The sequence below is a fragment of the Populus trichocarpa genome, chromosome 11 (genome assembly GCF_000002775.5).
Source record: "Populus trichocarpa isolate Nisqually-1 chromosome 11, P.trichocarpa_v4.1, whole genome shotgun sequence".
Classification (NCBI taxonomy): domain Eukaryota; kingdom Viridiplantae; phylum Streptophyta; class Magnoliopsida; order Malpighiales; family Salicaceae; genus Populus; species Populus trichocarpa.
The window spans coordinates 7,943,726-7,965,215 of record NC_037295.2 but is presented as its reverse complement, the minus strand read 5'-3'; the positions used below and the strand labels follow the sequence as shown (position 1 = coordinate 7,965,215).

The window sequence follows — 21,490 nt, the reverse complement described above, 5'->3', positions numbered from 1 at the left end:
TGATCTTCTCCTTTGTCACTTATAGTGAAATCAATGTACGGTTCTTGTTTTTTCATTAAAAAAAACGAGGGGTGTGGGATCAAAGAAAGGAAAAGGTATGATTTGTTAGCCAAAGCTAACAATTTTTAATATTGTATTGGTCACGCTATGCAGTGGGTTATTATTATTTTATTTTTAAAATATAAAGAATATTTTAAGCGTCTTGGGTCTGATAGTTATACCAAAATCAAGTGATTTAGGTCTGGCAACTATGTCATAATTAAGCAATTTGATGTGCATCATGGGAATTATAATTCATCTTGTAAAGCTAAAACTAATATGCAAGAGGATTCAGATGGTCCAATGACAAGAGCGAGAGCGAAACAACTACAAAGGGCCTTGACGAGTCAAATTGGAATGATTGAAGCTGCGTCGGAGTTAAAAATTAGCAATCAGTTTGAAATTGGTTCAAGGATGTTTATTTGCCTACAATTGGAACTTAGAGATGAGAAAAGCCCTTAATTGTTCTTTTGATGCTGGGCTACTTGAATTTGGGTTGATATGCAAATAAGTGAAGGAATTAATGTTGTTTATGGTCAGAACAGCAAATGAATTTGAACTCGAATTTGAAGTCATCCATTGCATGTGAAAACAAGACTAATCTAGGTGGATTTCAAGTTCAGAACGTGTTCTTTCTAGATTGTCCAACCATGATTGCATTGGACTTTTGTATAAGAAGATATGGTTGTTTTAAATTTGGTCTGTTTATGTTAGAAAAGGTCAAAAAACGTGTGCTAGTTAATTTGTCTAGGTTAGTTTGTCAAAGTCTGTTTTTTGGGCTTGACTTCTACCATGTTGAATTTTTCCTAACTTTGGAGGGATGTTCCAATTATAAATATAGTATCAGAATATGTAATAAAGGACTTTTGGCCAAGATTTGAAACTTAATTCACAGAATTAAGAGTTGTTCTTCCAAATTGATTTTGTGAAGAACCCTACCTGACTTATCACTCTCCAATCACAAAGAGTGTGGCGTCGAAATCCTAGATTGATCTTTGTGGCGTCCAGATCGACTTATCAAAGTATCATTCTAGTCTATCCTCCATCTTATTTACCTTGAAATCACTATAATCCAGCCTAAACACCAAAAGAAAGACAACACAACCAGACCCATCCTTCATCCATTTTCGTCAGATTCATTGTTGCCGATTTTCGAATCATTCACGGCACATCATCTGGTATCAGAGCATCAGTTGCGATCTAAGGCAGGAGCCAAAAACAGAAGAAAGGCTTGCTGGAATTAAGGTTGATAAACTTAATTATGGCTGGAGATAAAAAAGATTTGCCAAGAGGGTTAAGTTTGGAACAGGCATAGGTTATGGGCTTACAACGATCTCATGCTGAGATTCGGGATAAAATGACTGGAATTCGTGAACAGTTGAATACCCTTATGCAAATGATGCAAAGACATAATTTGCAACCCCAACAAAGGCAAGCACTTAGGGTGCCATAAAATGATATTATAGAAGCTGACGAAGACCCAAATGGGGATGATGAGGCCAACGATAGGGGCAGACCAAAAAGGCAGAATTATAATCCTCCTAATGGTCTCAAACTTAAGATTCCACCGTTTAGAGGAAGTAGTTCACCTGAGGAATACTTGGAGTGGATTCAGAAGGTTGAAAAGGTGTTTGAATGATATGAATATTCTGAAGAAAGGAAGTGCAAGGTGGCAGCACTTGAGTTTACAGATTATGCTCTTTTGTGGTGGGAAAACTTGAAGATTCAGAGGAGAAGGGATGGAGAAGAGGAGATTACAACGTGGGCAACTATGAAAAGAGTGATGAAGAAGAGATTTGTCCCTGATTACTATAAACAGGAGCTATACATCAGACTTCAAACTTTGCGACAAGGATCTTTGAGCGTGGAAGAGTATGTGAAAGAGTTTGAGTTGCTGCTGATTCGATGTGAATTGATGGAACCCCAAGAGCAAACAATAGCTAGATTTCTTGGAGGGTTAAGGAAGGATATAGCTAATGTTGTTGAATTACAGCCGTACATCTTCCTTAAGGAAGTTATAAAGCTTGCAACTCGAGTAGAGAGGCAGCAGAAACGAGGAGGTGTCCGAACTGGTGTAACTACATCAAGTACAACAAGGGCTGTTTCTACACCTACACGAACATGGAGCACACTTAAACGAGATGAGAAGGTGGAGTTTACTAAGGGGAATACCAGTTCTGATTCTTTGAAGGGAAAGGAGAAGGTGACAGAACCTCAACATCCTAGGAGGTCTCGGGACATCAAGTGCTTCAAGTGCTTAGGACATGGGCACATTGCTTCGGAATGTCCAAATAAAAGGGTGATGATTTTGCATGGGGATCATGGAGAGCTGATCAGTGAAGATGAGGTTGAAACTGAAGATGAAGATGAGGTACAAGTGGCTGAACAAGAAGAGGATTTCGAACCAGTGAAGGGAGATTTATTGGTTGTGCAACGGGTTCTGAATGCACAAATTGACATTAGTGATGAGCAACGCGAGAACATCTTTCATACTCGATGTCAGATTCGAGATAAGGTGTGTGGGATGATCATTGACAATGGAAGTTGCACTAATGTTGCGTCAACTACTTTGGTGGAGAAATTGGGTTTAACTACCCTTCCACATCCCAGGCCATACAGTTTGCGATGGCTGAATGAGAATGGGGAGATTCGGGTGACAAAGCAAGTCCGTGTACCTTTTTCCATTAAAACCTATCATGACGAGGTTTTGTGTGACGTTGCGCCGATGTCAGCTAGCCATTTGTTGCTAGGTCGTCTATGGCAGTTTGATAAAGATGTGACCTACAATGGACGAAAGAACACTTATTCTTTTATACTGAATGGAAAGAAGGTGAACTTGTTACCATTGAGTTCTCAATAGGTTAGAGAGGATCATATACGAAGCCAACAAAAAGAGGTGAAATCACGTAAGGGGCTGTTGTTAGCCAAAAAAAGAGACATCAAACAAGCATTAGCTTCAGCAGGGGCTGTTTTCATGATCTGGGCAAACCAATTACTACAAGTAGAAGGATTGGACTTACCAATACAGATTAAAGAATTGCTTGAAGAATTTAAAGATGTGTTTCCAGATGAATTACCTAAAGGGTTACAACCTATTCGTGGAATTGAGCATCAAATTGATTTGGTGCCGGGAGCTTCACTTCCTAACAGACCAGCATATAGATGTAATCCAGAGGAAGCAAAAGAGATTCAAAGGCAGGTTGGTGAGCTCTTAGAAGAAGGGCTATGTGCGAGAATCACTTAGTCCATGTTCCGTACCTACTTTTCTTGTACCGAAGAAAGATGGTACCATGAGGATGTGTATGGACAGTTGCGCTATCAACAAAATAACAGTTAAGTATCGATTTTCTATACCCAGACTTGATGATTTGCTTGATGAGTTGCATGGTGCTGCATTGTTTTTTAAAGTCGATTTGATGAGTGGTTATCACCAAATTAGAATGAAAGAAGGAGATGAATGGAAAACAACATTTAAAACTAAACAGGGGTTATATGAATGGATGGTAATGTCGTTTGGGTTATCTAATACGCCTAGTACATTTATGAGGCTTATGAATCATGTTTTGAGGAAGTATATTGGGCTGTTTGTTGTAGTATATTTTGACGATATCCTAGTGTATAGCAAGACCTTTGATGATCATATGAAGCATCTTAGAGTTGTGTTTGAAACTTTGCGAGATTCTAAGTTGTATGGGAAACTCACAAAGTGTTACTTCTGTAAAGAAAGTGTCGTGTTTCTTGGGTATATTATCTCTAGCAGGGGAGTTAAGGTTGATGAGGAGAAAATTGAGGCAATTCGGGACTGGCCAAAACCTGCTAGTATCGCTGATGTGAGGAGTTTCCATGGTTTAGCTTCTTTCTACAGACGATTTGGGAAAGACTTCAGCTCTATTGTTGCTCCTATGACAGAATGCTTGAAAAAAAGGAACGACTTTAGATGGAGTGAAGATGCGCATAAAGCTTTTAAGCTAATTAAAGAGAAGTTGTGTACTGCTCCAGTTTTAGCACTTCCAGACTTTGCTAAAACATTCGAAATAGAGTGCGATGCTTCCGGAGTTGGAATTGGGGCTGTCTTACTGCAAGAAAAGAGGCCGATTGCATTCTTCAGTGAAAAGTTAAATGGAGCACGTTTGAACTACTCTATTTACGACAAGGAGTTCTATGCTTTGATTCGGGCTCTAGAGGTATGGCAGCACTACTTGTTGCCTAAAGAATTTGTTATACATACTGATCATGAATCCTTGAAGTATCTTAAGGGGCAAAGCAAGCTGAATCGTAGACATGCTAAATGGGTGGAGTTTATGGAGTCATTTTCTTATGTCATAAAGTACAAGAAAGGGCAAGTTAATGTGGTTGCTAATGCTCTTTCTAGGAGGTTTGCACTGATCTCTATGTTGAATGCAAAGCTGATGGGTTTTGAACAAATGAAGGAACAATATGCTAATGATTCCTACTTTGCTAATGTGGTTGTCGAATGTGCAAAGGGAGCTTGTGATGGGTTCTTTATGCATGAAGGTTACTTGTTCAAAATGGGCAGAATGTGTATTCCTTCAGGATCGTTACGAGAGTTGCTTGTGTGAGAGGCTCATGGTGGTGGTCTTAGTGGTCATTTTGGGGAGAAGAAGACTTATGAGCTGCTGAAAGAACATTTCTTTTGGCCTAGCATGTTACGGGATGTGCACAAGGTGATTGAGAGATGTGCTATTTGCAAGAAAGCTAAGGGTAAAGAGAATGCATATGGACTGTATATGCCATTGCCTATTCCAGAGCAACCATGGATAGATGTTAGCATGGACTTTGTACTTGGGTTGCCAAGAACACAGCGTGGAAAGGATTCAATAATGGTCGTGGTTGATCGATTCTCCAAAATGTCTCATTTCATTCCTTGCCACAAAACTGACGATGCAGTACATGTTGCTGATTTGTTCTTTTAAGAGATTGTTCGTTTACATGGAGTTCCTAAAAGCATTGTCTCTGATCGTGATACAAAGTTCTTAAGCCACTTTTGGAAGACTCTTTGGAGGAAGCTTGGAACGAAGTTACTTTTCAGTACGGCATGTCATCCACAAATTGATGGACAAATTGAGGTAGTAAACCGAACTTTATCTTCTTTGTTACGAGCTGTTATACATAAGAATTTGAAGAGTTGGGGTACTTGTTTGCCTATTGTGGAGTTTGCATATAACCGTAGTGTGCATGGGGCTACAAAATTTTCACCATTTAAGGTTGTGTATGGCTTTAATCCTTGTGTTCCTATTGATCTTGTTCATATTCCAATTGATGAGAGGACATCTATGGATGGAATTAGAAAGGCAGAATTGATGAAGAAACTACATGAGCAGGTTCGATTACATATTGAGGAGAAAACGATAAAGTATGCTAAACAGGCTAACAAGGGGCGGACAATGGTTAGGTTTGAACCTGGAGATCTTGTTTGGATTCATATTAGCAAGGGCAGAATCCCAAGCAAACGTAAGTCCAAGTTGATGCCAAGAGCTGATGGTCCATTTCGGATTATAGAGAAGGTGAATGACAATGCGTATAAGGTAGATCTTCCTGGTGATTACAACGTATTAGCTACTTTTAATGTGAAAGACTTGACTCCATACTTGGATGACGATGACAATTCTGATTTGAAGACAAATCATTTTCAACCCGGGGTTGAGATGATGTGCCGTGAATGATTCGAAAATCAGCAACAATGAATCTGACGAAAATGGATGAAGGATGGGTCTGGTTGTGTTGTCTTTCTTTTGGTGTTTAGGCTGGATTATAGTGATTTCAAGGTAAATAAGATGGAGGATAGACTAGAATGATACTTTGATAAGTCGATATGGACGCCACAAAGATCAATCTAGGATTTCAACGCCACACTCTTTGTGATTGGAGAGTGATAAGTCAAGTAGGGTTCTTCACAAAATCAATTTGGAAGAACAACTCTTAATTCTGTGAATTAAGTTTCAAATCTTGGCCAAAAGTCCTTTATTACATATTCTGATACTTATTTATAATTGGAACATCCCTCCAAAGTTAGGAAAAATTCAACATGGCAGAAGTCAAGCCCAAAAAACAGACTTTGACAAACTAACCTAGACAAATTAACTAGCACCGTTTTTTGACCTTTCTAACATAAACAGACCAAATTTAAAACAATCATATCTTCTTATACAAAAGTCCAATGCAATCATGGTTGGACAATCTAGAAAGAACATGTTCTGAACTTGAAATCCACCTAGATTAGTCTTGTTTTCACATGCAATGGATGACTTCAAATTTGGGTTCAAATTCATTTGTTGTTCTGATCATAAACAACATTAATTCCTTCACTTATTTGCATATCAACCCAAATTCAAGTAGCCCAGCATCAAAAGAACAATTAAGGGCTTTTCTCATCTCCAAGTTCCAATTATAGGCAAATAAACATCCTTGAATCAATTTCAAACTGATTGCTAATTTTTAACTCCGACGCAGCTTCAATCATTCCAATTTGACTCGTCAAGGCCCTTTGTAGTCGTTTCGCTCTCGCTCTTGTCATTGGACCATCTGAATCCTCTTGCATATTAGTTTTAGCTTTACAAGATGGATTATAATTCCCATAATGCACATCACAATTGCCAGATCCACGTAGGCAAACATGCCAAACCCACGTTACTTGGGTCTAACACTCAAGTAATTTGGATCTTGCTTGTTTGCCAAATCTAAGTAAATGTGGGTCCAGTGCAGCTTTTGAAATTTAAAAATTCCATATACAAAGCTTCTTTTTTGTCTATTCCAAAGCTAAAGATTTATTTTAACTATTTAACAATTTGTGAAATGTCAAACATGGTTGCCAGACCCAGGCTTGTGGGCTTGACATGGTTGTCAAACCCAAAAAGCTTAGGCTTAACGTGATTACCAAACCCAGGCACAAGTCTGGCATTGTTGTTAGGCCTAGGCGCGGGTCTGACATTGTTTTGGGCTTAACCTAGCATGTGTCAACCCGGAAAAAAAATAATTGATGTTTTCATATTTGATATGAAAAACTCAAGAAATAATCCATGTGGATATAAGCTAAAAGATTATTTCAAAAGGTTTTTTATCCTTTATTGAAAATATAATATTTTATCCTATTAAGTTAAAGTATTTAAACTAAAAAGATTTTTTTATCCTACATTCAAAAAACATAATTGTTTTCTTGTAAATATAAAGTATATATTTTAATGAGTTTTAAATCTCACATTGGAAAAAAAAAAAACATTCTTTTAGTCTTTATATAATGAACTTTGATATGGATTAATAACCAACTGAAAAAGATGAAAAAAAAGGGGTCTCAGGCTAGGGGAAAAACACATTAAAAAAAAAGGGTCTCTATTAGGTTCTACTGGGTCACCAAAGTCCAGGTTAACCCGCCGTGTCGGGCTGGGTCTGATAACTATGCTTAAACAGCAAAAAATGAGCTTGAGAGTGTTAACTATAATTTATTCCTTTATTCTCCAGTTCAATAAAACCAGTTAATTGATCCTTAAAATTTCAAAATATATATTTAGATTTGCTTTTGCATTGTTATTTTTTAATATTTTTTTAATTTTATTTTTTACCGAAGCGCTTGGCCCTGGCAACCATATCAAATCCATGCGCCTTTTTTTGAATGTCAAACCCAAGACACTTAGGTGTGGCAGTTATGCCAGACCTAAACATGGTTGCAGACCCAAGTAGTTTAGACCTGACATATTTGCCAGACCCAAGGTGCTTTTGTTGGCATGGTTGTCAGACTCAAGTCACTTGGGCCTAGCGTGCATAGTTATTAAATCTAGACCGGCTCAGCGAGTAGACCCGAGACCCAGTGATTGGACTGGTTTAGATAAGACAAAAGACTGGGGTAAACAAAAACCCGGCAAAACCCGGTGTTTGTTTTTTTTCTTTTTAATGTGTTTTTTCTCCTAGCCAGAGCCCCTCTTTTTTTATATAAAACCCGGCAAGGTATTTTTTTATTTTTGATATTAACCCTTTTCAAAGTTCATTATATAAATGCTAGAAGAATGTTTTATTTTTTCAATGTGGGATGTGAAGCCTTTTAGTATATATACTCTATATTTACAAGAAAAAAATTATTTTTTTTAATGAGGGAAAAAAAAGTTATTTTTTCAATGTGGGATTTGAAGCCCTTTAGTAACTATATTCTATGTTCACAAAAAAAAAAGTTATTTTTTCAATGTGGTATTTGAAGCTTTTTAGTATATACTCTATGTTCACAAGAAAAAAATTATATTTTTTCAATGTGGGATAAAAAAATTTAAAATATTCTTTTAAACTTTATTATTTATAATATGTATAGCTTATATTCACATGAATTATTTTTTAATTTTTTCATAAGAAATATTAAAACTTCAAATATATATATTTTTTAATTTTTTCGGGTTGACCATGTAACCCGCAACTCGGCCCCTTGGCTGGATCAACTCCTGGGTCGGGTTTCATAACCATGTTGGTGTGGTTGCCAGACCCAAGTACCTTGGGTATAGCAAACATGTTTAATTTGATAAACAACAAACAAAGAGGACAATTGTGCATTTTAGTTGTTAGAAGAAAGAAAAAAATATCACAATCGATTACCGATGACAATCTAATCATTATATGTCTACACATGTCACACCATGTGAAAGAGGACACGATTGCGCATCCAATGAGACAGTGAATGACTAGATTTGGCCACCGAAAAGCATCACAAGCGCTTTCTTAATGGCGCGAGCGCCACCCTTTCATTGGGGAAGAAAAAGAAAGCCAAATAAACATCTCGCAGAAAAATAAAAAATTGACAGTAAAACTACTATTACAATCCACAATAAAAGGTATTTTGATCTATAGTGATTTACCCCACATCATTTAACTTTTATTATAATGTTAAATTATCCATACTTTAATATATATATATATATATATAAAAAGATTGTAAAGTATAATATTAAAAAATTTAGTTATAAAACAATAATAAAAATCAAATGATAGGATGCTTAGAATAATTTACTATTTTTTAAGAATTTTGTTTAGCAAATTACATAGCCCAGCCAAACTCCATTGAGATCTCTCCATGGATAAATCACATGCACTAAACATACATTTTTTGTTTGAGAAAACACGATGAACATTGGTAACACATCAAAGTGTGTTTGGTTTTGTATTTGAAATTATGTTTATATGTGTTTTAAAAGTGCATTTGATTTAAAAATTATCAAGTTGATTTTTTTTAGTATTATTTTAATAGTTTTAATGTGTTTAAGTTAAAAAAAATATTTTAATATATTTTTAAATAAAAAATATTTTTAAAAATATTATCCCGTAATACCAATCACACTAGTAATGCTTACCAAATTATGTTCTGCAGGGTACCAAATTCATAAGATAAGATAAGGTATGTCTGCAGCACATGTACCGATTCAAAATTGTTGAGCAAGTAAGTTTGTTTTTTGTTTTTTTTTTAGGGTTGGTGACAAAGTAAGCTTTTTGTTGTTCAATCTACGCCGCTAGGGGCTAAACATTGTTTTGTTGAAGCACCGAAAACAAATGAAGAATAGCAGTATAAAAATAAGTAGAGGATCGAGGGCTCTTTTTCCTTTTGTTCTTTTTTAATTGGCCAGGGGCTGTTTGACTTGTAAAAATACCATGGTGCTCATTATATATATATATATATATATATATATATATTACTAAGATCTTACTAAGCAAGCAGCTGAAATATTGGATATGTCAAATATCATGCTCATCTTTGCATAGAAATGCTGGCTATCCCCCCTACCTTGTTCACAGTCAACAAGTCAACATACGACCTGGCCTTGCAAATGGCATTATCTTTTTCCTGTGGGTTTTCTTTCAGAAGTCAGAGGCCTTTTTTTTATGATTATTTCATTCATTTAGATCAGCATCCCATTCCAGAGGATCATAACACGCAATAACTTTTGTATTCACATTCGGATAACAAAGTTCAGATATATTTTCGTCTCAATCTTCAAGGAAGTCAGACAACTCCTGAAATAATCCAAGTAAAATGATTAACAATAAACAAAGCAAAAGTTTCCCATCAAATAATTTGTTGTTAGCCAGTTGCTTACTTAGACAAATGCATTATATTTCATCCAAATGCATGGTAGAACTTATGAATAAATGGAAATTTCAGAGATTAGCACAGAACAGGCCTTGCTGCATTCACAAGTCTCCAAAATGGAATATAAAAGCATTTGGTCAACAATGTTCACATTCATTTTCGTCTTATGTTCATGTAGCATTCTAGTGTGATTGAGGTTAAACAGTACATCACAGATAGTGATAGTAGCATTATATGCTAGAAGTGCTAGCCCAAGTAAGGTTTCATTGGCTGCCAAAAGTGCTTGCTATGTAAGGTTTTAGTGTCTAATAAGAAGAAGGGAGAGAAGAGTTATTTTGGGCTGAGGCTGCATTCGGCAATCTTCTCCCATGATTTCAGAGTCAAGTCCTGAGTATCTGTTTTCCACAATGCAAGGCGAGTTATTGGAAAGCTTAGACCGCTGATGCTCTCATCAAGAATATTAGCTTTTTCTTGAGCCTCTTTCTTCTCATCATCCGTCAGATCACCATAAAGGAGACTGAGATGGGGCATGTAAGCTGCATATGTTATACAAGGTGTAGATTAGCAAAACATGCATGATCACAATGGAGAGACAATATGCTAATGTTGCTGACAAATTTAAACAAGGCAGCCTCCAATTTGTTACAGATTATTAACTATAACACGTGAAATGGGAAAAAACTGTGTATCAAATGGAGGCAGTGACCACCCCTCATCTGCACCCATCTTCTAAGCAAAGAAGCAACGCTACCAAATCTAAATATTAAGCCAAACAGCCTTGGTGAGCAGGTTTAGTGACATAAAACCCATATACATGCAACACACCCGATTTTAAAGAGCCCTCTTCATGTTCGTGATCCATTAATAAAAAGTGAAAGATGCAACATATCTAAGTAGGAGAATTCATGCGCTTTACACTACAGAGAATCTGTCTAAAAACATTGCTGGTTTTTGTCAGGATGGAGGAAATATTTAAACCTTTTCTTGGTTTTGACCGAGAAAAAATGTTTGGTAATGCCACTGGAAGAACTTTTAGTGTAATGACAAGAAAATTGTAATTCAATCATCAGAAAACTAAGATGAGTTTATTTATGAACAATTAGAGGTTAATTTAGTTTTCTATTTCAGATACTAAATAAAGGCACCCAATATTTCTTCTGTAATTTGCTTTTTTGTCAACAATTTCTTGTCATTAGATACTGAATGGCGGTTCAATGGGAAGAGAAGTACACCCACTGCATTCCCAAAAAGCCACAAACCACATAACTTCGCTGTTAATCGAAAACAGAATCAAGAACTCAGAAGCAACAGTGAATATGTTGTCTGATGCAATAAAAACCAGTGCCTTTTTCCTTCCTTCTCTCAAGACTCAACTGATCCCAAATAATTTCACTATCACAAGACTCACCTGTCTTCTTTATGGTTTTATAACACTGGTCAAATGCTCACAAATCTTATGACAAAATTTCACATAATGCAGATTCTCCAGGTTTTCAGCACCAGACGCTCATTTTACTGAATGCAGTACTCTAAGAATTCTACACTTACTTAAAAATCTTCGCAAATAAAAGCACTCAATTACTTACCATTTCTTACCACCAAATAGCCAACCTACCAATTAGCTCAGAAGCCACACCCTCCTACACTTGCCAGTTAACATTTTCTTACAGCCAAATTAATACAATGAATCTCAATTTCCCAGGCAATAGTATGCCATAATTAACCACACGTAACTTACCCAAATCCAACTCATATATGCTCCAAAATCAACAAAATCGAACCCATAAAAAAGAAGAAGAAAGACCCACCTCTTACTATTCATAAACGAAAAAGATGAATGGAAGATGGCATTGAACTTACGAGTAGAACTCTTGTACCCAAAATGTCCACTACAATGTGCACTAGCTTCCACCACCTAAAAAACAAAAACAAAAAAACTCCATTTTTTGAACAAGTGGGCATCCAAGCAAACTAGTAGCTGCATGTTCAGTTCAATCATAAAACCAATCTAACGAAAACCATGTAGAAAGAAATATTTATGGACTCCAGTTTTTCATTTCTAAATTAAAAATGGAGGAACAACAAAAAAAAATCACCTCAGGCAATGGATGAAGTAGCAAATAAACACACTGATAAAAGAAAGTCCCCGTAGCCACACGATCAACAGTAGCAGTATATGCCTGCAGCCCATCACAAGCAGAATGAAACTTCTCCAACGCATCTTGCTCCGTTAAACCAATGGCCCCCACAACCGTAATGTGTGGCTCGAACTGGGGCCCACCAAACTCTGATGCGAGTCCGGCCATCAACCTCTTCAGCCTGGCCCCCACATCTTCTGGTGGAAATGCCCACACCGAATAAACGTGCTTTTTGTCAGCAGGCGTTGATGTTCCTTGGGGGATTTCCATGATGACTGATGAGAAGAGAAAAAAAATGAAAAACCTAAGGAGTGGCTAAGAATCAAATGAAGACGAGAGACGACAGCACAAATCAAATAGTTATAATTAAGGGAGATGTAGTTTTTAAGTCCAATTGTTTGGCTTGTTGAGGGTAGCTTGCTAGAATTAAAAGGAAAAGAAAAATACAATAAGTGTTTTCTGAGCATCAATGGCGGAGGGGTGAGTTGTCGTCTTTAATAATTTGGGAATAAAATAAAATGGCACTTGCATGGGTATATTACTATTAGAATATGCTGGAGTGTAGGATACTTCTTGTGCGCACTACTCGACGCAAGGTCTCTTGTCTAACATCATGCTTCCTCCTCCTTCTTCATCTTCTTTTTCTTTATATTTTAAAATAAAAAAAAACAGTATTTTTTTAAAAAATAAAATTTTAAATTTTTTATTAATATTAAAAATAAATTTTAAAAAATAAAAAATATATTATTTTAATATATTTATTTATAAAAAATATCTTAAAAAAAACAATTGTGACCACAATTACAAATAATTATTTTTTTTTCTTATCAATATATGGAATATTCTCATAATAATTTAGTTGTTAATAAAATATTTGTTTTTTTTAAGGTAATGTTTAACATTATACTAATTATTCTTTTTTAAAGTGTTTGATTTTTTAAAATATATGAAAATAATTTAATTTTTATTTTTTTAAAAATTATTTTTGATATTAACATATCAAAACTATTTAAAAAAATAAAAATTATTATAAATTGAAAAGAAGCATTTTTCATGCCTTCGTGTATATAGAGCGACAAAATCAATTTAAGAGGAATTCTGTCATCCATGTAAATTGAAAATTATGCACAAGAGTAAAATTGTTGTTCCTTGCCCTATTTAAAGCAGAGGGCATTTTCAAAATCAAAATACATCATGGGCAAGTCACATGACTTTTCTTCGAAATACATCATGTTTGTATTTTTTTTTCATCAATAAAAGGTTTTCAAAATTATAATGAATATCTATTAATTTTTTTCACTATTATAAAAGGTAAGGGTAAGTTTACTTACAAAATTATGAAGGGTAAATTATAGAGAATTTTTAGAATAAAGAAAAAACCTTCTAGTCCTTCATATGTACTCATTGTCATAACTCATTTTGGGATTATTCCTCCCAAAATTTACCCTTTTTTCTTTTAAATAAACATTCAAAAATAAAATAATAATAGCAAGAAAACTGGCGATTTGGCAAAAATAAACTGATGAGAATTTTAAAAATATAAAAAAATCAAGTTGCAATTTTGAATAGAATTTTGGACAATATATATTTAAGGTCAAATTAAATGATTATTAGATGAATTTGCATAAAAATCAAGTCTAGGGACATAATTAGATTTTTAATAGGCCAATTTGATTTAATCATCGGTCAAATTAAAAGATTAATTATGTTTAAGAATTAATATGGGTCAAATTAAATGATTTAATTAAACGCAATAACTTAATTATACTTTAAATGGGTCAAATTAATTTTATTAGGGACTTAATTGGTGAAACATTAAGTTTGAGAGCCCAATTTGAGCTTAATTGAAAAGATTGAAATTTTAGATGATCAAATTTAATTTTTACAAAGTTAATTGGTTGAAATCAGCGGTAAAATTACAAGAGAATCAAAGTTTAGGGTCAATTAGGAGTTAAATTAAAGAAATTCATAGCCAATGATCTTTTTTAAAAAAGGCACCAAACTCTAAGGACTTAATTGATTGGAATCAAAGGTGAAATTGAAAGTTTAATGGTCAATTGATGGTCAATTTGCATAAATCAAAGACTAAATATCAAAATGAAAAAAAATGCTAAAATTTAGGGTTGATGTTGAAGTTCGGTAGGGGTAAAATCACATAAAATTAAAAGTTTTAAGCTAATGAGAGACACAATTATAAAGCAATTAAAAACTGAAAGATTAAATTGAACTATGACAAAATACCTAAATTAAAACCCTAAAGTCAAAACGGCGTCATTTTGACAATTAAAAACAAACTAGATGACATATCGTCTAGTTACTATTCATGCATGTTTAAAAAACTAATTATATTAAAATACAAACTTATACTTAATAAATTCTTTGTTGCAGGACCTTCTTGTATTGCTGAATCTAATAATTAGGTTGTAGTCAAATTTTAGATTTGAAACTTTTATTGTACATATAAATAATTTGGTAAACCTAACTCAAAGCTCTGTTTTATTTTCTCTTCCTTTTTAGTGATATTTTCTATTTATGTTTGGAGTTGTGTATGAAATTTATATGTAGGATATTATCATGCAAGTTGGTGCACATCTTTATATAAAATTTTTTTCATGAAAAGCATCAATAGTATAATCATGTTTTGAATTGAATATTAATTTAGATTTATTTAAGAGAAATAAAAAGTACGTATAAGTTATCAAATGGATTAAACAGAGAATAAATAAGAATATATATATATGAAGAAAAGTTTAAAACATGTGGTTAGATTGTACTTTTTTTATAATTCAAAATATAAGTTCATGAATTTATTACTCTTTTAACTTTTATTTATAATTAAATTATTGTGGGATGAAGATGATGTAATTATTGAATGATGTATGATAAAATGACGGTTAAAAGAATAAGTGTGGTCTATTCTTAATTGTAATGATATGAAATATAGTCTAAAACAATTAGATTATATTTGTGATAATGATATGTGATATGGAAGAAGTAGTTGATAACTTAGTAAGTATAGGTATAGAGAAAATTTTGTCAAAATTTCAGTCAAATTGTTAATAAATTTAAGAACATAACTATGTGTGTAAGTAAGTGTGTGCGTGTAGCCATAATAAAGGCTCACATTCAATGGAAATGTGTAGAACTGCGGTAAAATTTCTTGTTTTAATATTCTCTGATTGATAGGGGTGTTACAAGTTTCACATGTTAGCTTAACTTTGCCTATCATAATATTTTTTTTATTTGTTGTTGTTATTACTTTTTTTTTGTTATATTATTAAATTAATCAAGATTTCACTCGGTTATTAAATTTCTTTTACTTCTTTAAAAACATAATAGTTTCTTAAGATTTTTCTTTTTCAGGTTAAAAAAAATATTGGCTCGTAGAGAACACCAATCTAGTGATTGCTAAATGTTAGCAAGGAAAAATTGTTGGAAATTTATTTTAAAAACATAGTTAATGAGTATATTTAAAGTTAAATTAAAAGGCTAGTCCATTTATTTTTTAAAACTGTATTGAAAATTATTTTTTAATAAAAACTATTTAACACCAAATATTAACATGATGAAAATAAATTATGAGTGGATAAAAAATTGATTTAAAAAACCTCATAGTTGACAATTTTTTAAATAAAAAACCAAAGCCATTCTATCTCAAATTAAAAAAAATATATATATATTTTATTTTGATTTATATAATAATAAGTTAAATAGTTAAAAATATACTCGTAGAGTATCAAATTTTTTCCAAGGTCATCTCAACTTGGACTCTGGTTTGAAATAATGTTTTGGACCACCAACAATATTTTTTTCTCGATCATTAACATTAGTTATTAGTTTTGAGTTTGTTGTAAAATAATTTTTTTATTTATAATGAATATCAACTACAATATTCCTTCTAAAATATTTCGAAAAACACAAGGAAGCAAATCAAGAAAAGCTCAAAAGCTGTACTGACGAACTTGAAATGGATGAACAATTTGTATATCAACTAAAAACAAGTCTATTATATAGGACTAAACGTTCTTGTCTTTTGCAAAACAAATATGGGAACAAAATTTAGAAGAAAAGAACCCCTCTCCCATTTAATCATGCTACTATCAACTAAGGAAGCTAAAAACAACAAAGAAAACGAGCACAATGTACAGAAGAACAAATGAACTGGGCTGCCTGTGCAAAGAATATTTGACTATGCTTACATGTGTAAAGGGCAATCATAAAACACTGGAAAGATCAATCAGTAATTCAATAACGAGTACTTGACTCGCAAAACAATCTTTCCTTTATCAACCCCAAGCTTAGCTCCTGTTACCAACCAATGACCTGGAACATCTTGCGGTCCCTTTGACATTTCGCTCATGTCGACGATTTTTGCCAATTTGCCAGCATGGCTATCTTCTTTCTTATCACTGGAGGGTTTCTCATGTGAAACAGAAGAGGATGCACCATTGCTTCTCTGCGAAGAAGGGTTGGAGGGGCTATGGTCCCATACAGACCTCCTTAATGTACAGCCTGGAACTTTTGAGAATAGGAGTTTTAGGTGTAACACATTTTTCGCACCAAAATCCCAAACACCAAGCTGAGCCCCGGTCACAATGTGAACACCAGATAGGTCTCCGATGGAAGTGTCAGCATACTCTATCGGTGCGGTGCTTACATGGGAAAAGTTCTTCCACTTGATAGGCTCAAACCAACGGCTGTCTTGCTCCTCAGGACCTTGCCACTTGGGAGCACCTATGGCCACATGTGCATCCCAGTGGGGTTGAAGGACTTTCGGAAGGAACACTAGATGCTCCAAATGGATGGAAAGTCTGTTTTGCTTGCTGCCCTCTAGGCTAAGTCTGAGACCTGTAACTGGCTTACGGCCAACTGTTACCTGCAGAATCATAAAGGTTTGACTTTAGTAGAAATGTAAATCGTCTCTGCTCATGCTGGCAGGGTCTGGCAAAGATGGTCTGCATATGCTAGAAGGAGAAATTTTCCACTGGAAGAAGAAAAACACTCGGAACTCTGCGTGGTTTGGAGAGACCATTTTGAAATTATCCACTAGTTTCACTTCTTTCATTTTATCCAGGACTAATACTTCGGATGGACACAAGCCCACCAAAGTACTTTCTTGTCAGGTGCTAGTGTAAATAGTAATACTCTCATTGCTAAAGCTTTCTTTTCATGGCTTTTCATGAAAAGTACTGTATGCACTTTAAGTTCTCAAAACCTCTATCCAACATCCATCACCAGAAATGATTTAGGGACGATTGTAATTTTTATAGTTTGGCTATCCTATGGATGAAAATTTACAATTGGTTCCTTTTTAAAGATACAAATAATCATCACAGGATTAAAAAATTTTGTATTTTCGAAACGGTGGTTTTGAATGAATGGTGCTTGAGATGACAAAACTGACAGCAAAGAAAAACATATGACAAACTATTTGTGAAGCTACTATCCTCGAAATTCAATAAATGACATGCTATCATTTCAACATTACTTTCCATTACCACATGAAGAAGATACACTTTGAAAACATACCTGGTCTGGGCTTATATACAGCTTGGGACCCATCAAACTGAACTGAAGAGATTGACAAACAGGCTCCTTTCTTAGAAGATTATTCTGCTCTGGCGCCCATCCTTTAGCAATTTGAAAATCCAAGAAATACTGCAAATCCTCTATGGGTGGCTTGTCTGATAAAGGGAAAACACACAAAATAATATTTCAACCAGGAATTTCTAGATTTTTTCATCATGTGGTGTGCAACACAAGGACTTCCTAGAAGGTTACCCATCCTAGAGCTACAACCACATAAGCACGTTTATACTTCAGCAGTATTATGGGATCCATCATACTACTGTTGATGTGATCACACCTAGGAATCTAGAATTTTCAGAACAGTAACTTTTTGGCAGATAATGGTTCAGATTAATTTTGCAAGGAATATGTAGGATTAAACAACCCAATTTCAATCAGATCATACTGGAGTCATCTCTCAAGACTTTGTTGGTCAGAAGACTGAGCTATAAGAGAAAGATTGTTAGCTTTTAGTGAATGAATTTTCATGCACATGACTCACTTGTTGGAAGAAAAATAAACAGCTTATCATACAGGCTATAGAAAAACTTCTTACTCAAGAATTGTATACTGCTTTAGCAAAGAAGAAAAGAATAATTAGCACAGCAATGGTTTCATTTAAGAATTCTTGACCAAATCAAATATATTATACATTAAAATGAAATTCGAATTTCAAACCAAACAAGGGAATGCAAATATGGGATTAGAACTTACATTCCAAGTATAACTCAATTGCCCGGGCCAAATGCTTTATTCCAGGCACTCCTTCAAGCAGAGACACAATAGGTGTAAACGTCATGTTAATCACATCTGGTGCCAACTGCACTGTCTCTGCCCACTTGGCATGACTCTGTTCAAGATCGTCACCTCCTCTCCTTCTAAAAATCACTGTTACGTCCTACAGCAAGGAATTTAACTTGTAAGTATTTCTGTAACTCCAGAGTAGAAAAATGAGAAACAAAACAGTGTGTCAGAGACAAGAATTTACAATGTAATACGATAGGGGTTTGGTCAAGAAAAGACTGGGTGAAACAATAAGAGCCATCAATTGATGGTGCAAGAACACTAACCTTGTCCTTATATTTCAAGGGGGCAGCAATTGATGTATTTTTTGAGTCTTGAAACCTCTGATCTGCTATGTCTTTCACGTAGTTCTCGATATCAGATGCTGACAAAGGAGATGCCTGGTGCTGCCTGATATAAACAACATCTCGTCCACCAATTGTTGCAGAGGTGACAATATGGGTACCATAGCTTTCAATGAAGCTGGAAAAGTAGAAAAAACCACAAATACCAATAAAAAAGCTGATGTTGCTGAACTCTTTGATGTGATAAAGGGATTCCACTGGATGAATTTTTTTTGTAGTTATGATGATGTTCTTTAATAGCATTATTGGAAATAAAAGATGACTGGTTTCAAAACCACAAAACTCATGTATTTTATTATAAAGTTTTCTCAAGGAGTTCGTTTCTATAAGCAATTCGAGCCAAAACAAAATACCTCGCCAGGGATGCAGGATCCCATGAGTAAGGAACAGCACGCTTGACTTCCTCACGCAAAACTAGGTTTACTTTGGCTATCTGAACCTTATACAAGGGAATGAAATGCCCAACCATTGCAAGGGATTTTGTTCCAGCTGCGTCAACTTGCCATGAGCCAGTGAAGTTGAACATGCCATTAAAGCTTCCGAGAGGAATTCGTTCTGATATACCTGACTTTTCATTGAATAGTCCTGCCATCTGAAAATTCAAGCAATAAGCTTCTTTTACACCATATTTTACATCATTAGTAACTCAAGTACAGATAGAAACTCCGCTGCCATTAAAAAGGGGAAGAAAAAAAAAGGGACATGCTATTTGATCCAGTCCATAAACCATGAAATTTTCTTTATAGTCAACTTAAGAGAGAAATCATTAGGTCTAACATCAATGGAAAAAAAAAGAGATTAAATATAAAGCACAGAATTGGAGAACAACTAATGAATAGAGAATTCACTGCACTGCAAAATATCACCATCTTTCAACAGAATTGATTCACCATGAACACCGGCAGATGATAAAAAGCTAGAAAGATTGGGAAACCCAGATAAAATATGGACTCAGACTGGAAAGCATTGCTGGTGATGGTAATGAGAGAGGAAATATAAGCATTTCAATCTATTGTTCTTCACCAACATATCCATATGCAGTCATTTACCTTCTATATCCTAAATCAAAGAGTTCATCATCTTTGGGCTCTTAAAGTCTATTATAGTGCAAATGAGCCCATAAAGTGCTTGAGACCATCTAATTATATTCTCTTCTGACAGGAAATCCAATTCACTGACCATGTATGCAGAGGATGAACTATGGAATGAGACGTTTGGACACCTATCCCAGTTAGCTTAGGCCTTACACACACACACCCCCAACCAAAACCTTCAAAACAGTTGCTATCAAATATGCATACATGAGTTGGGAATGTTTAAGATTTCTTCTCAAAATCACAACAATCCTAAAAAGAAGACCTTGCAGAAATTATAGAAACTTAAAGGACTCCATAAACTCAGCTCTAAGAAAAATCATGAATGCCCCTTGGGCAAATGGCCAGGATACTAGACATAAAAGTTATGCCACAATCTCCAAGCACTTAGCAGTTACATCAACAATCCCTATTTTTGGTTTCGCGTCACATCAATGTGAAAAATATAATCAGCTGCATGCACACAACCAGGAGTTGAAGAAATAAGCATTACAGAGAAATGATCTAAAAGCTTTAGTTGATTGTCTCCCTCAGACAAATAAAATTATGTAATTCTTTAGGCATCACAAAATTACTAATCTAACTTAACAACCGCTGCTATGATAAAACTAAACTTGAGAACTTTTCTCAAACTTTCTACCTGATTGTGCATATTCAGTAACCCCATCCGAAATTAATCAATGCAGTGATGGGGTCGAAGGAAAAAGCTCATTCTAACCACAACCTTTTCCAGATTAGTTAGCCCCATACAAATTGCCGGCCAGGAAAATCAGAACAACATATTTCTGTGATCTTTTGACATTAGACTTGAAGACAAATCAAATTAACTACTTAGCCATGAAAGTCCTAACAAGCACACGGTGACATTCAAAGAGCATAAATTTTAGGACTGCCTGAATCACAAGAGACTGAACCTAACACTAGAAAATAAAATAAAGAAATCCAAGCATGCCCAGATAATGAATGGAAAGAAAAGGAAAAAAAAAATTCACCTCATGGAAGGAGCAAACAGGAATTCTCTCAAAGCTTCTTTTCTCTTGAGAGCAGTCGATGTCAAAAGAAAGACTAGGCAGCACAAGCCCGTGAGAGATATCAAGATCCCTAGCATGTTCTTCATCAATATGAACCAACCTGGACCCAGTAGCTCCTTTACAATATAAAAGCCTTATATCAGATGTAACATCAAAGCCACGACCCAAAGCTTGAATCGAGTTGCAGAGAGTGGTAGTCAAGGCATCAGAACTCAAGCTCATCTTTTTTTCCATCAAACGAGAAATATTTGTTCTGGCGTGCTTGCTTGGTTGGTTCATTTATTTTTTGCCTTTTTTTTTCTTTCTTGTTTTTTGTAGAGCGGTGGGGTAGTTTGGAACTTTGGACATGGAAGTTGGTGACTTTTGTTTGGTGGTTTGGTTTTTTTTTTTTTTT

The 21,490-nt window shown here is 34.8% G+C and overlaps 2 protein-coding genes across 2 annotated transcripts; both read right to left on the bottom strand.

Annotated features, from left to right (window-relative positions):
* Nucleotides 1-10,192: 10,192 nt before the first annotated feature.
* On the bottom strand, nt 10,193-12,847 carry LOC7471850 (cyclic phosphodiesterase). The gene is made up of 3 exons (XM_002317281.4): nt 12,214-12,847; nt 11,978-12,032; nt 10,193-10,653 (listed from the first exon to the last, which is right to left on the bottom strand). The coding sequence occupies exons 1-3, from the start codon at nt 12,523-12,525 to the stop codon at nt 10,448-10,450; spliced, it is 573 nt and encodes a 190-aa protein (XP_002317317.4). The 5' UTR covers nt 12,526-12,847; the 3' UTR covers nt 10,193-10,447.
* Nucleotides 12,848-16,234: 3,387 nt separating this feature from the next.
* Nucleotides 16,235-21,441, bottom strand: LOC7483605 (MACPF domain-containing protein CAD1). Its single transcript, XM_002317282.4, has 6 exons — nt 21,058-21,441; nt 19,325-19,563; nt 18,894-19,089; nt 18,538-18,721; nt 17,785-17,939; nt 16,235-17,131 (listed from the first exon to the last, which is right to left on the bottom strand). The coding sequence occupies exons 1-6, from the start codon at nt 21,373-21,375 to the stop codon at nt 16,493-16,495; spliced, it is 1,731 nt and encodes a 576-aa protein (XP_002317318.3). The 5' UTR covers nt 21,376-21,441; the 3' UTR covers nt 16,235-16,492.
* Nucleotides 21,442-21,490: the final 49 nt, after the last annotated feature.

Bases quoted from the DNA above. Each gene is read 5' to 3' on its own strand.
- LOC7471850 (XM_002317281.4), bottom strand. From the start codon at position 12,525: ATGGAAATCCCCCAAGGAACATCAACGCCTGCTGACAAAAAGCACGTT. The intron at 12,033-12,213 runs GTGATTTTTTTT...TTTGTTTTTTAG, and splicing joins TACTTCATCCATTGCCTGAG to GTGGTGGAAGCTAGTGCACA. The intron at 10,654-11,977 runs GTAAGTTCAATG...TAACATATGCAG, and splicing joins TGGGTACAAGAGTTCTACTC to CTTACATGCCCCATCTCAGT.
- LOC7483605 (XM_002317282.4), bottom strand. From the start codon at position 21,375: ATGAACCAACCAAGCAAGCACGCCAGAACAAATATTTCTCGTTTGATG. The intron at 19,564-21,057 runs GTGAATTTTTTT...TTGAATTTTCAG, and splicing joins CTGTTTGCTCCTTCCATGAG to ATGGCAGGACTATTCAATGA. The intron at 19,090-19,324 runs GTATTTTGTTTT...CTACTTTTCCAG, and splicing joins GATCCTGCATCCCTGGCGAG to CTTCATTGAAAGCTATGGTA.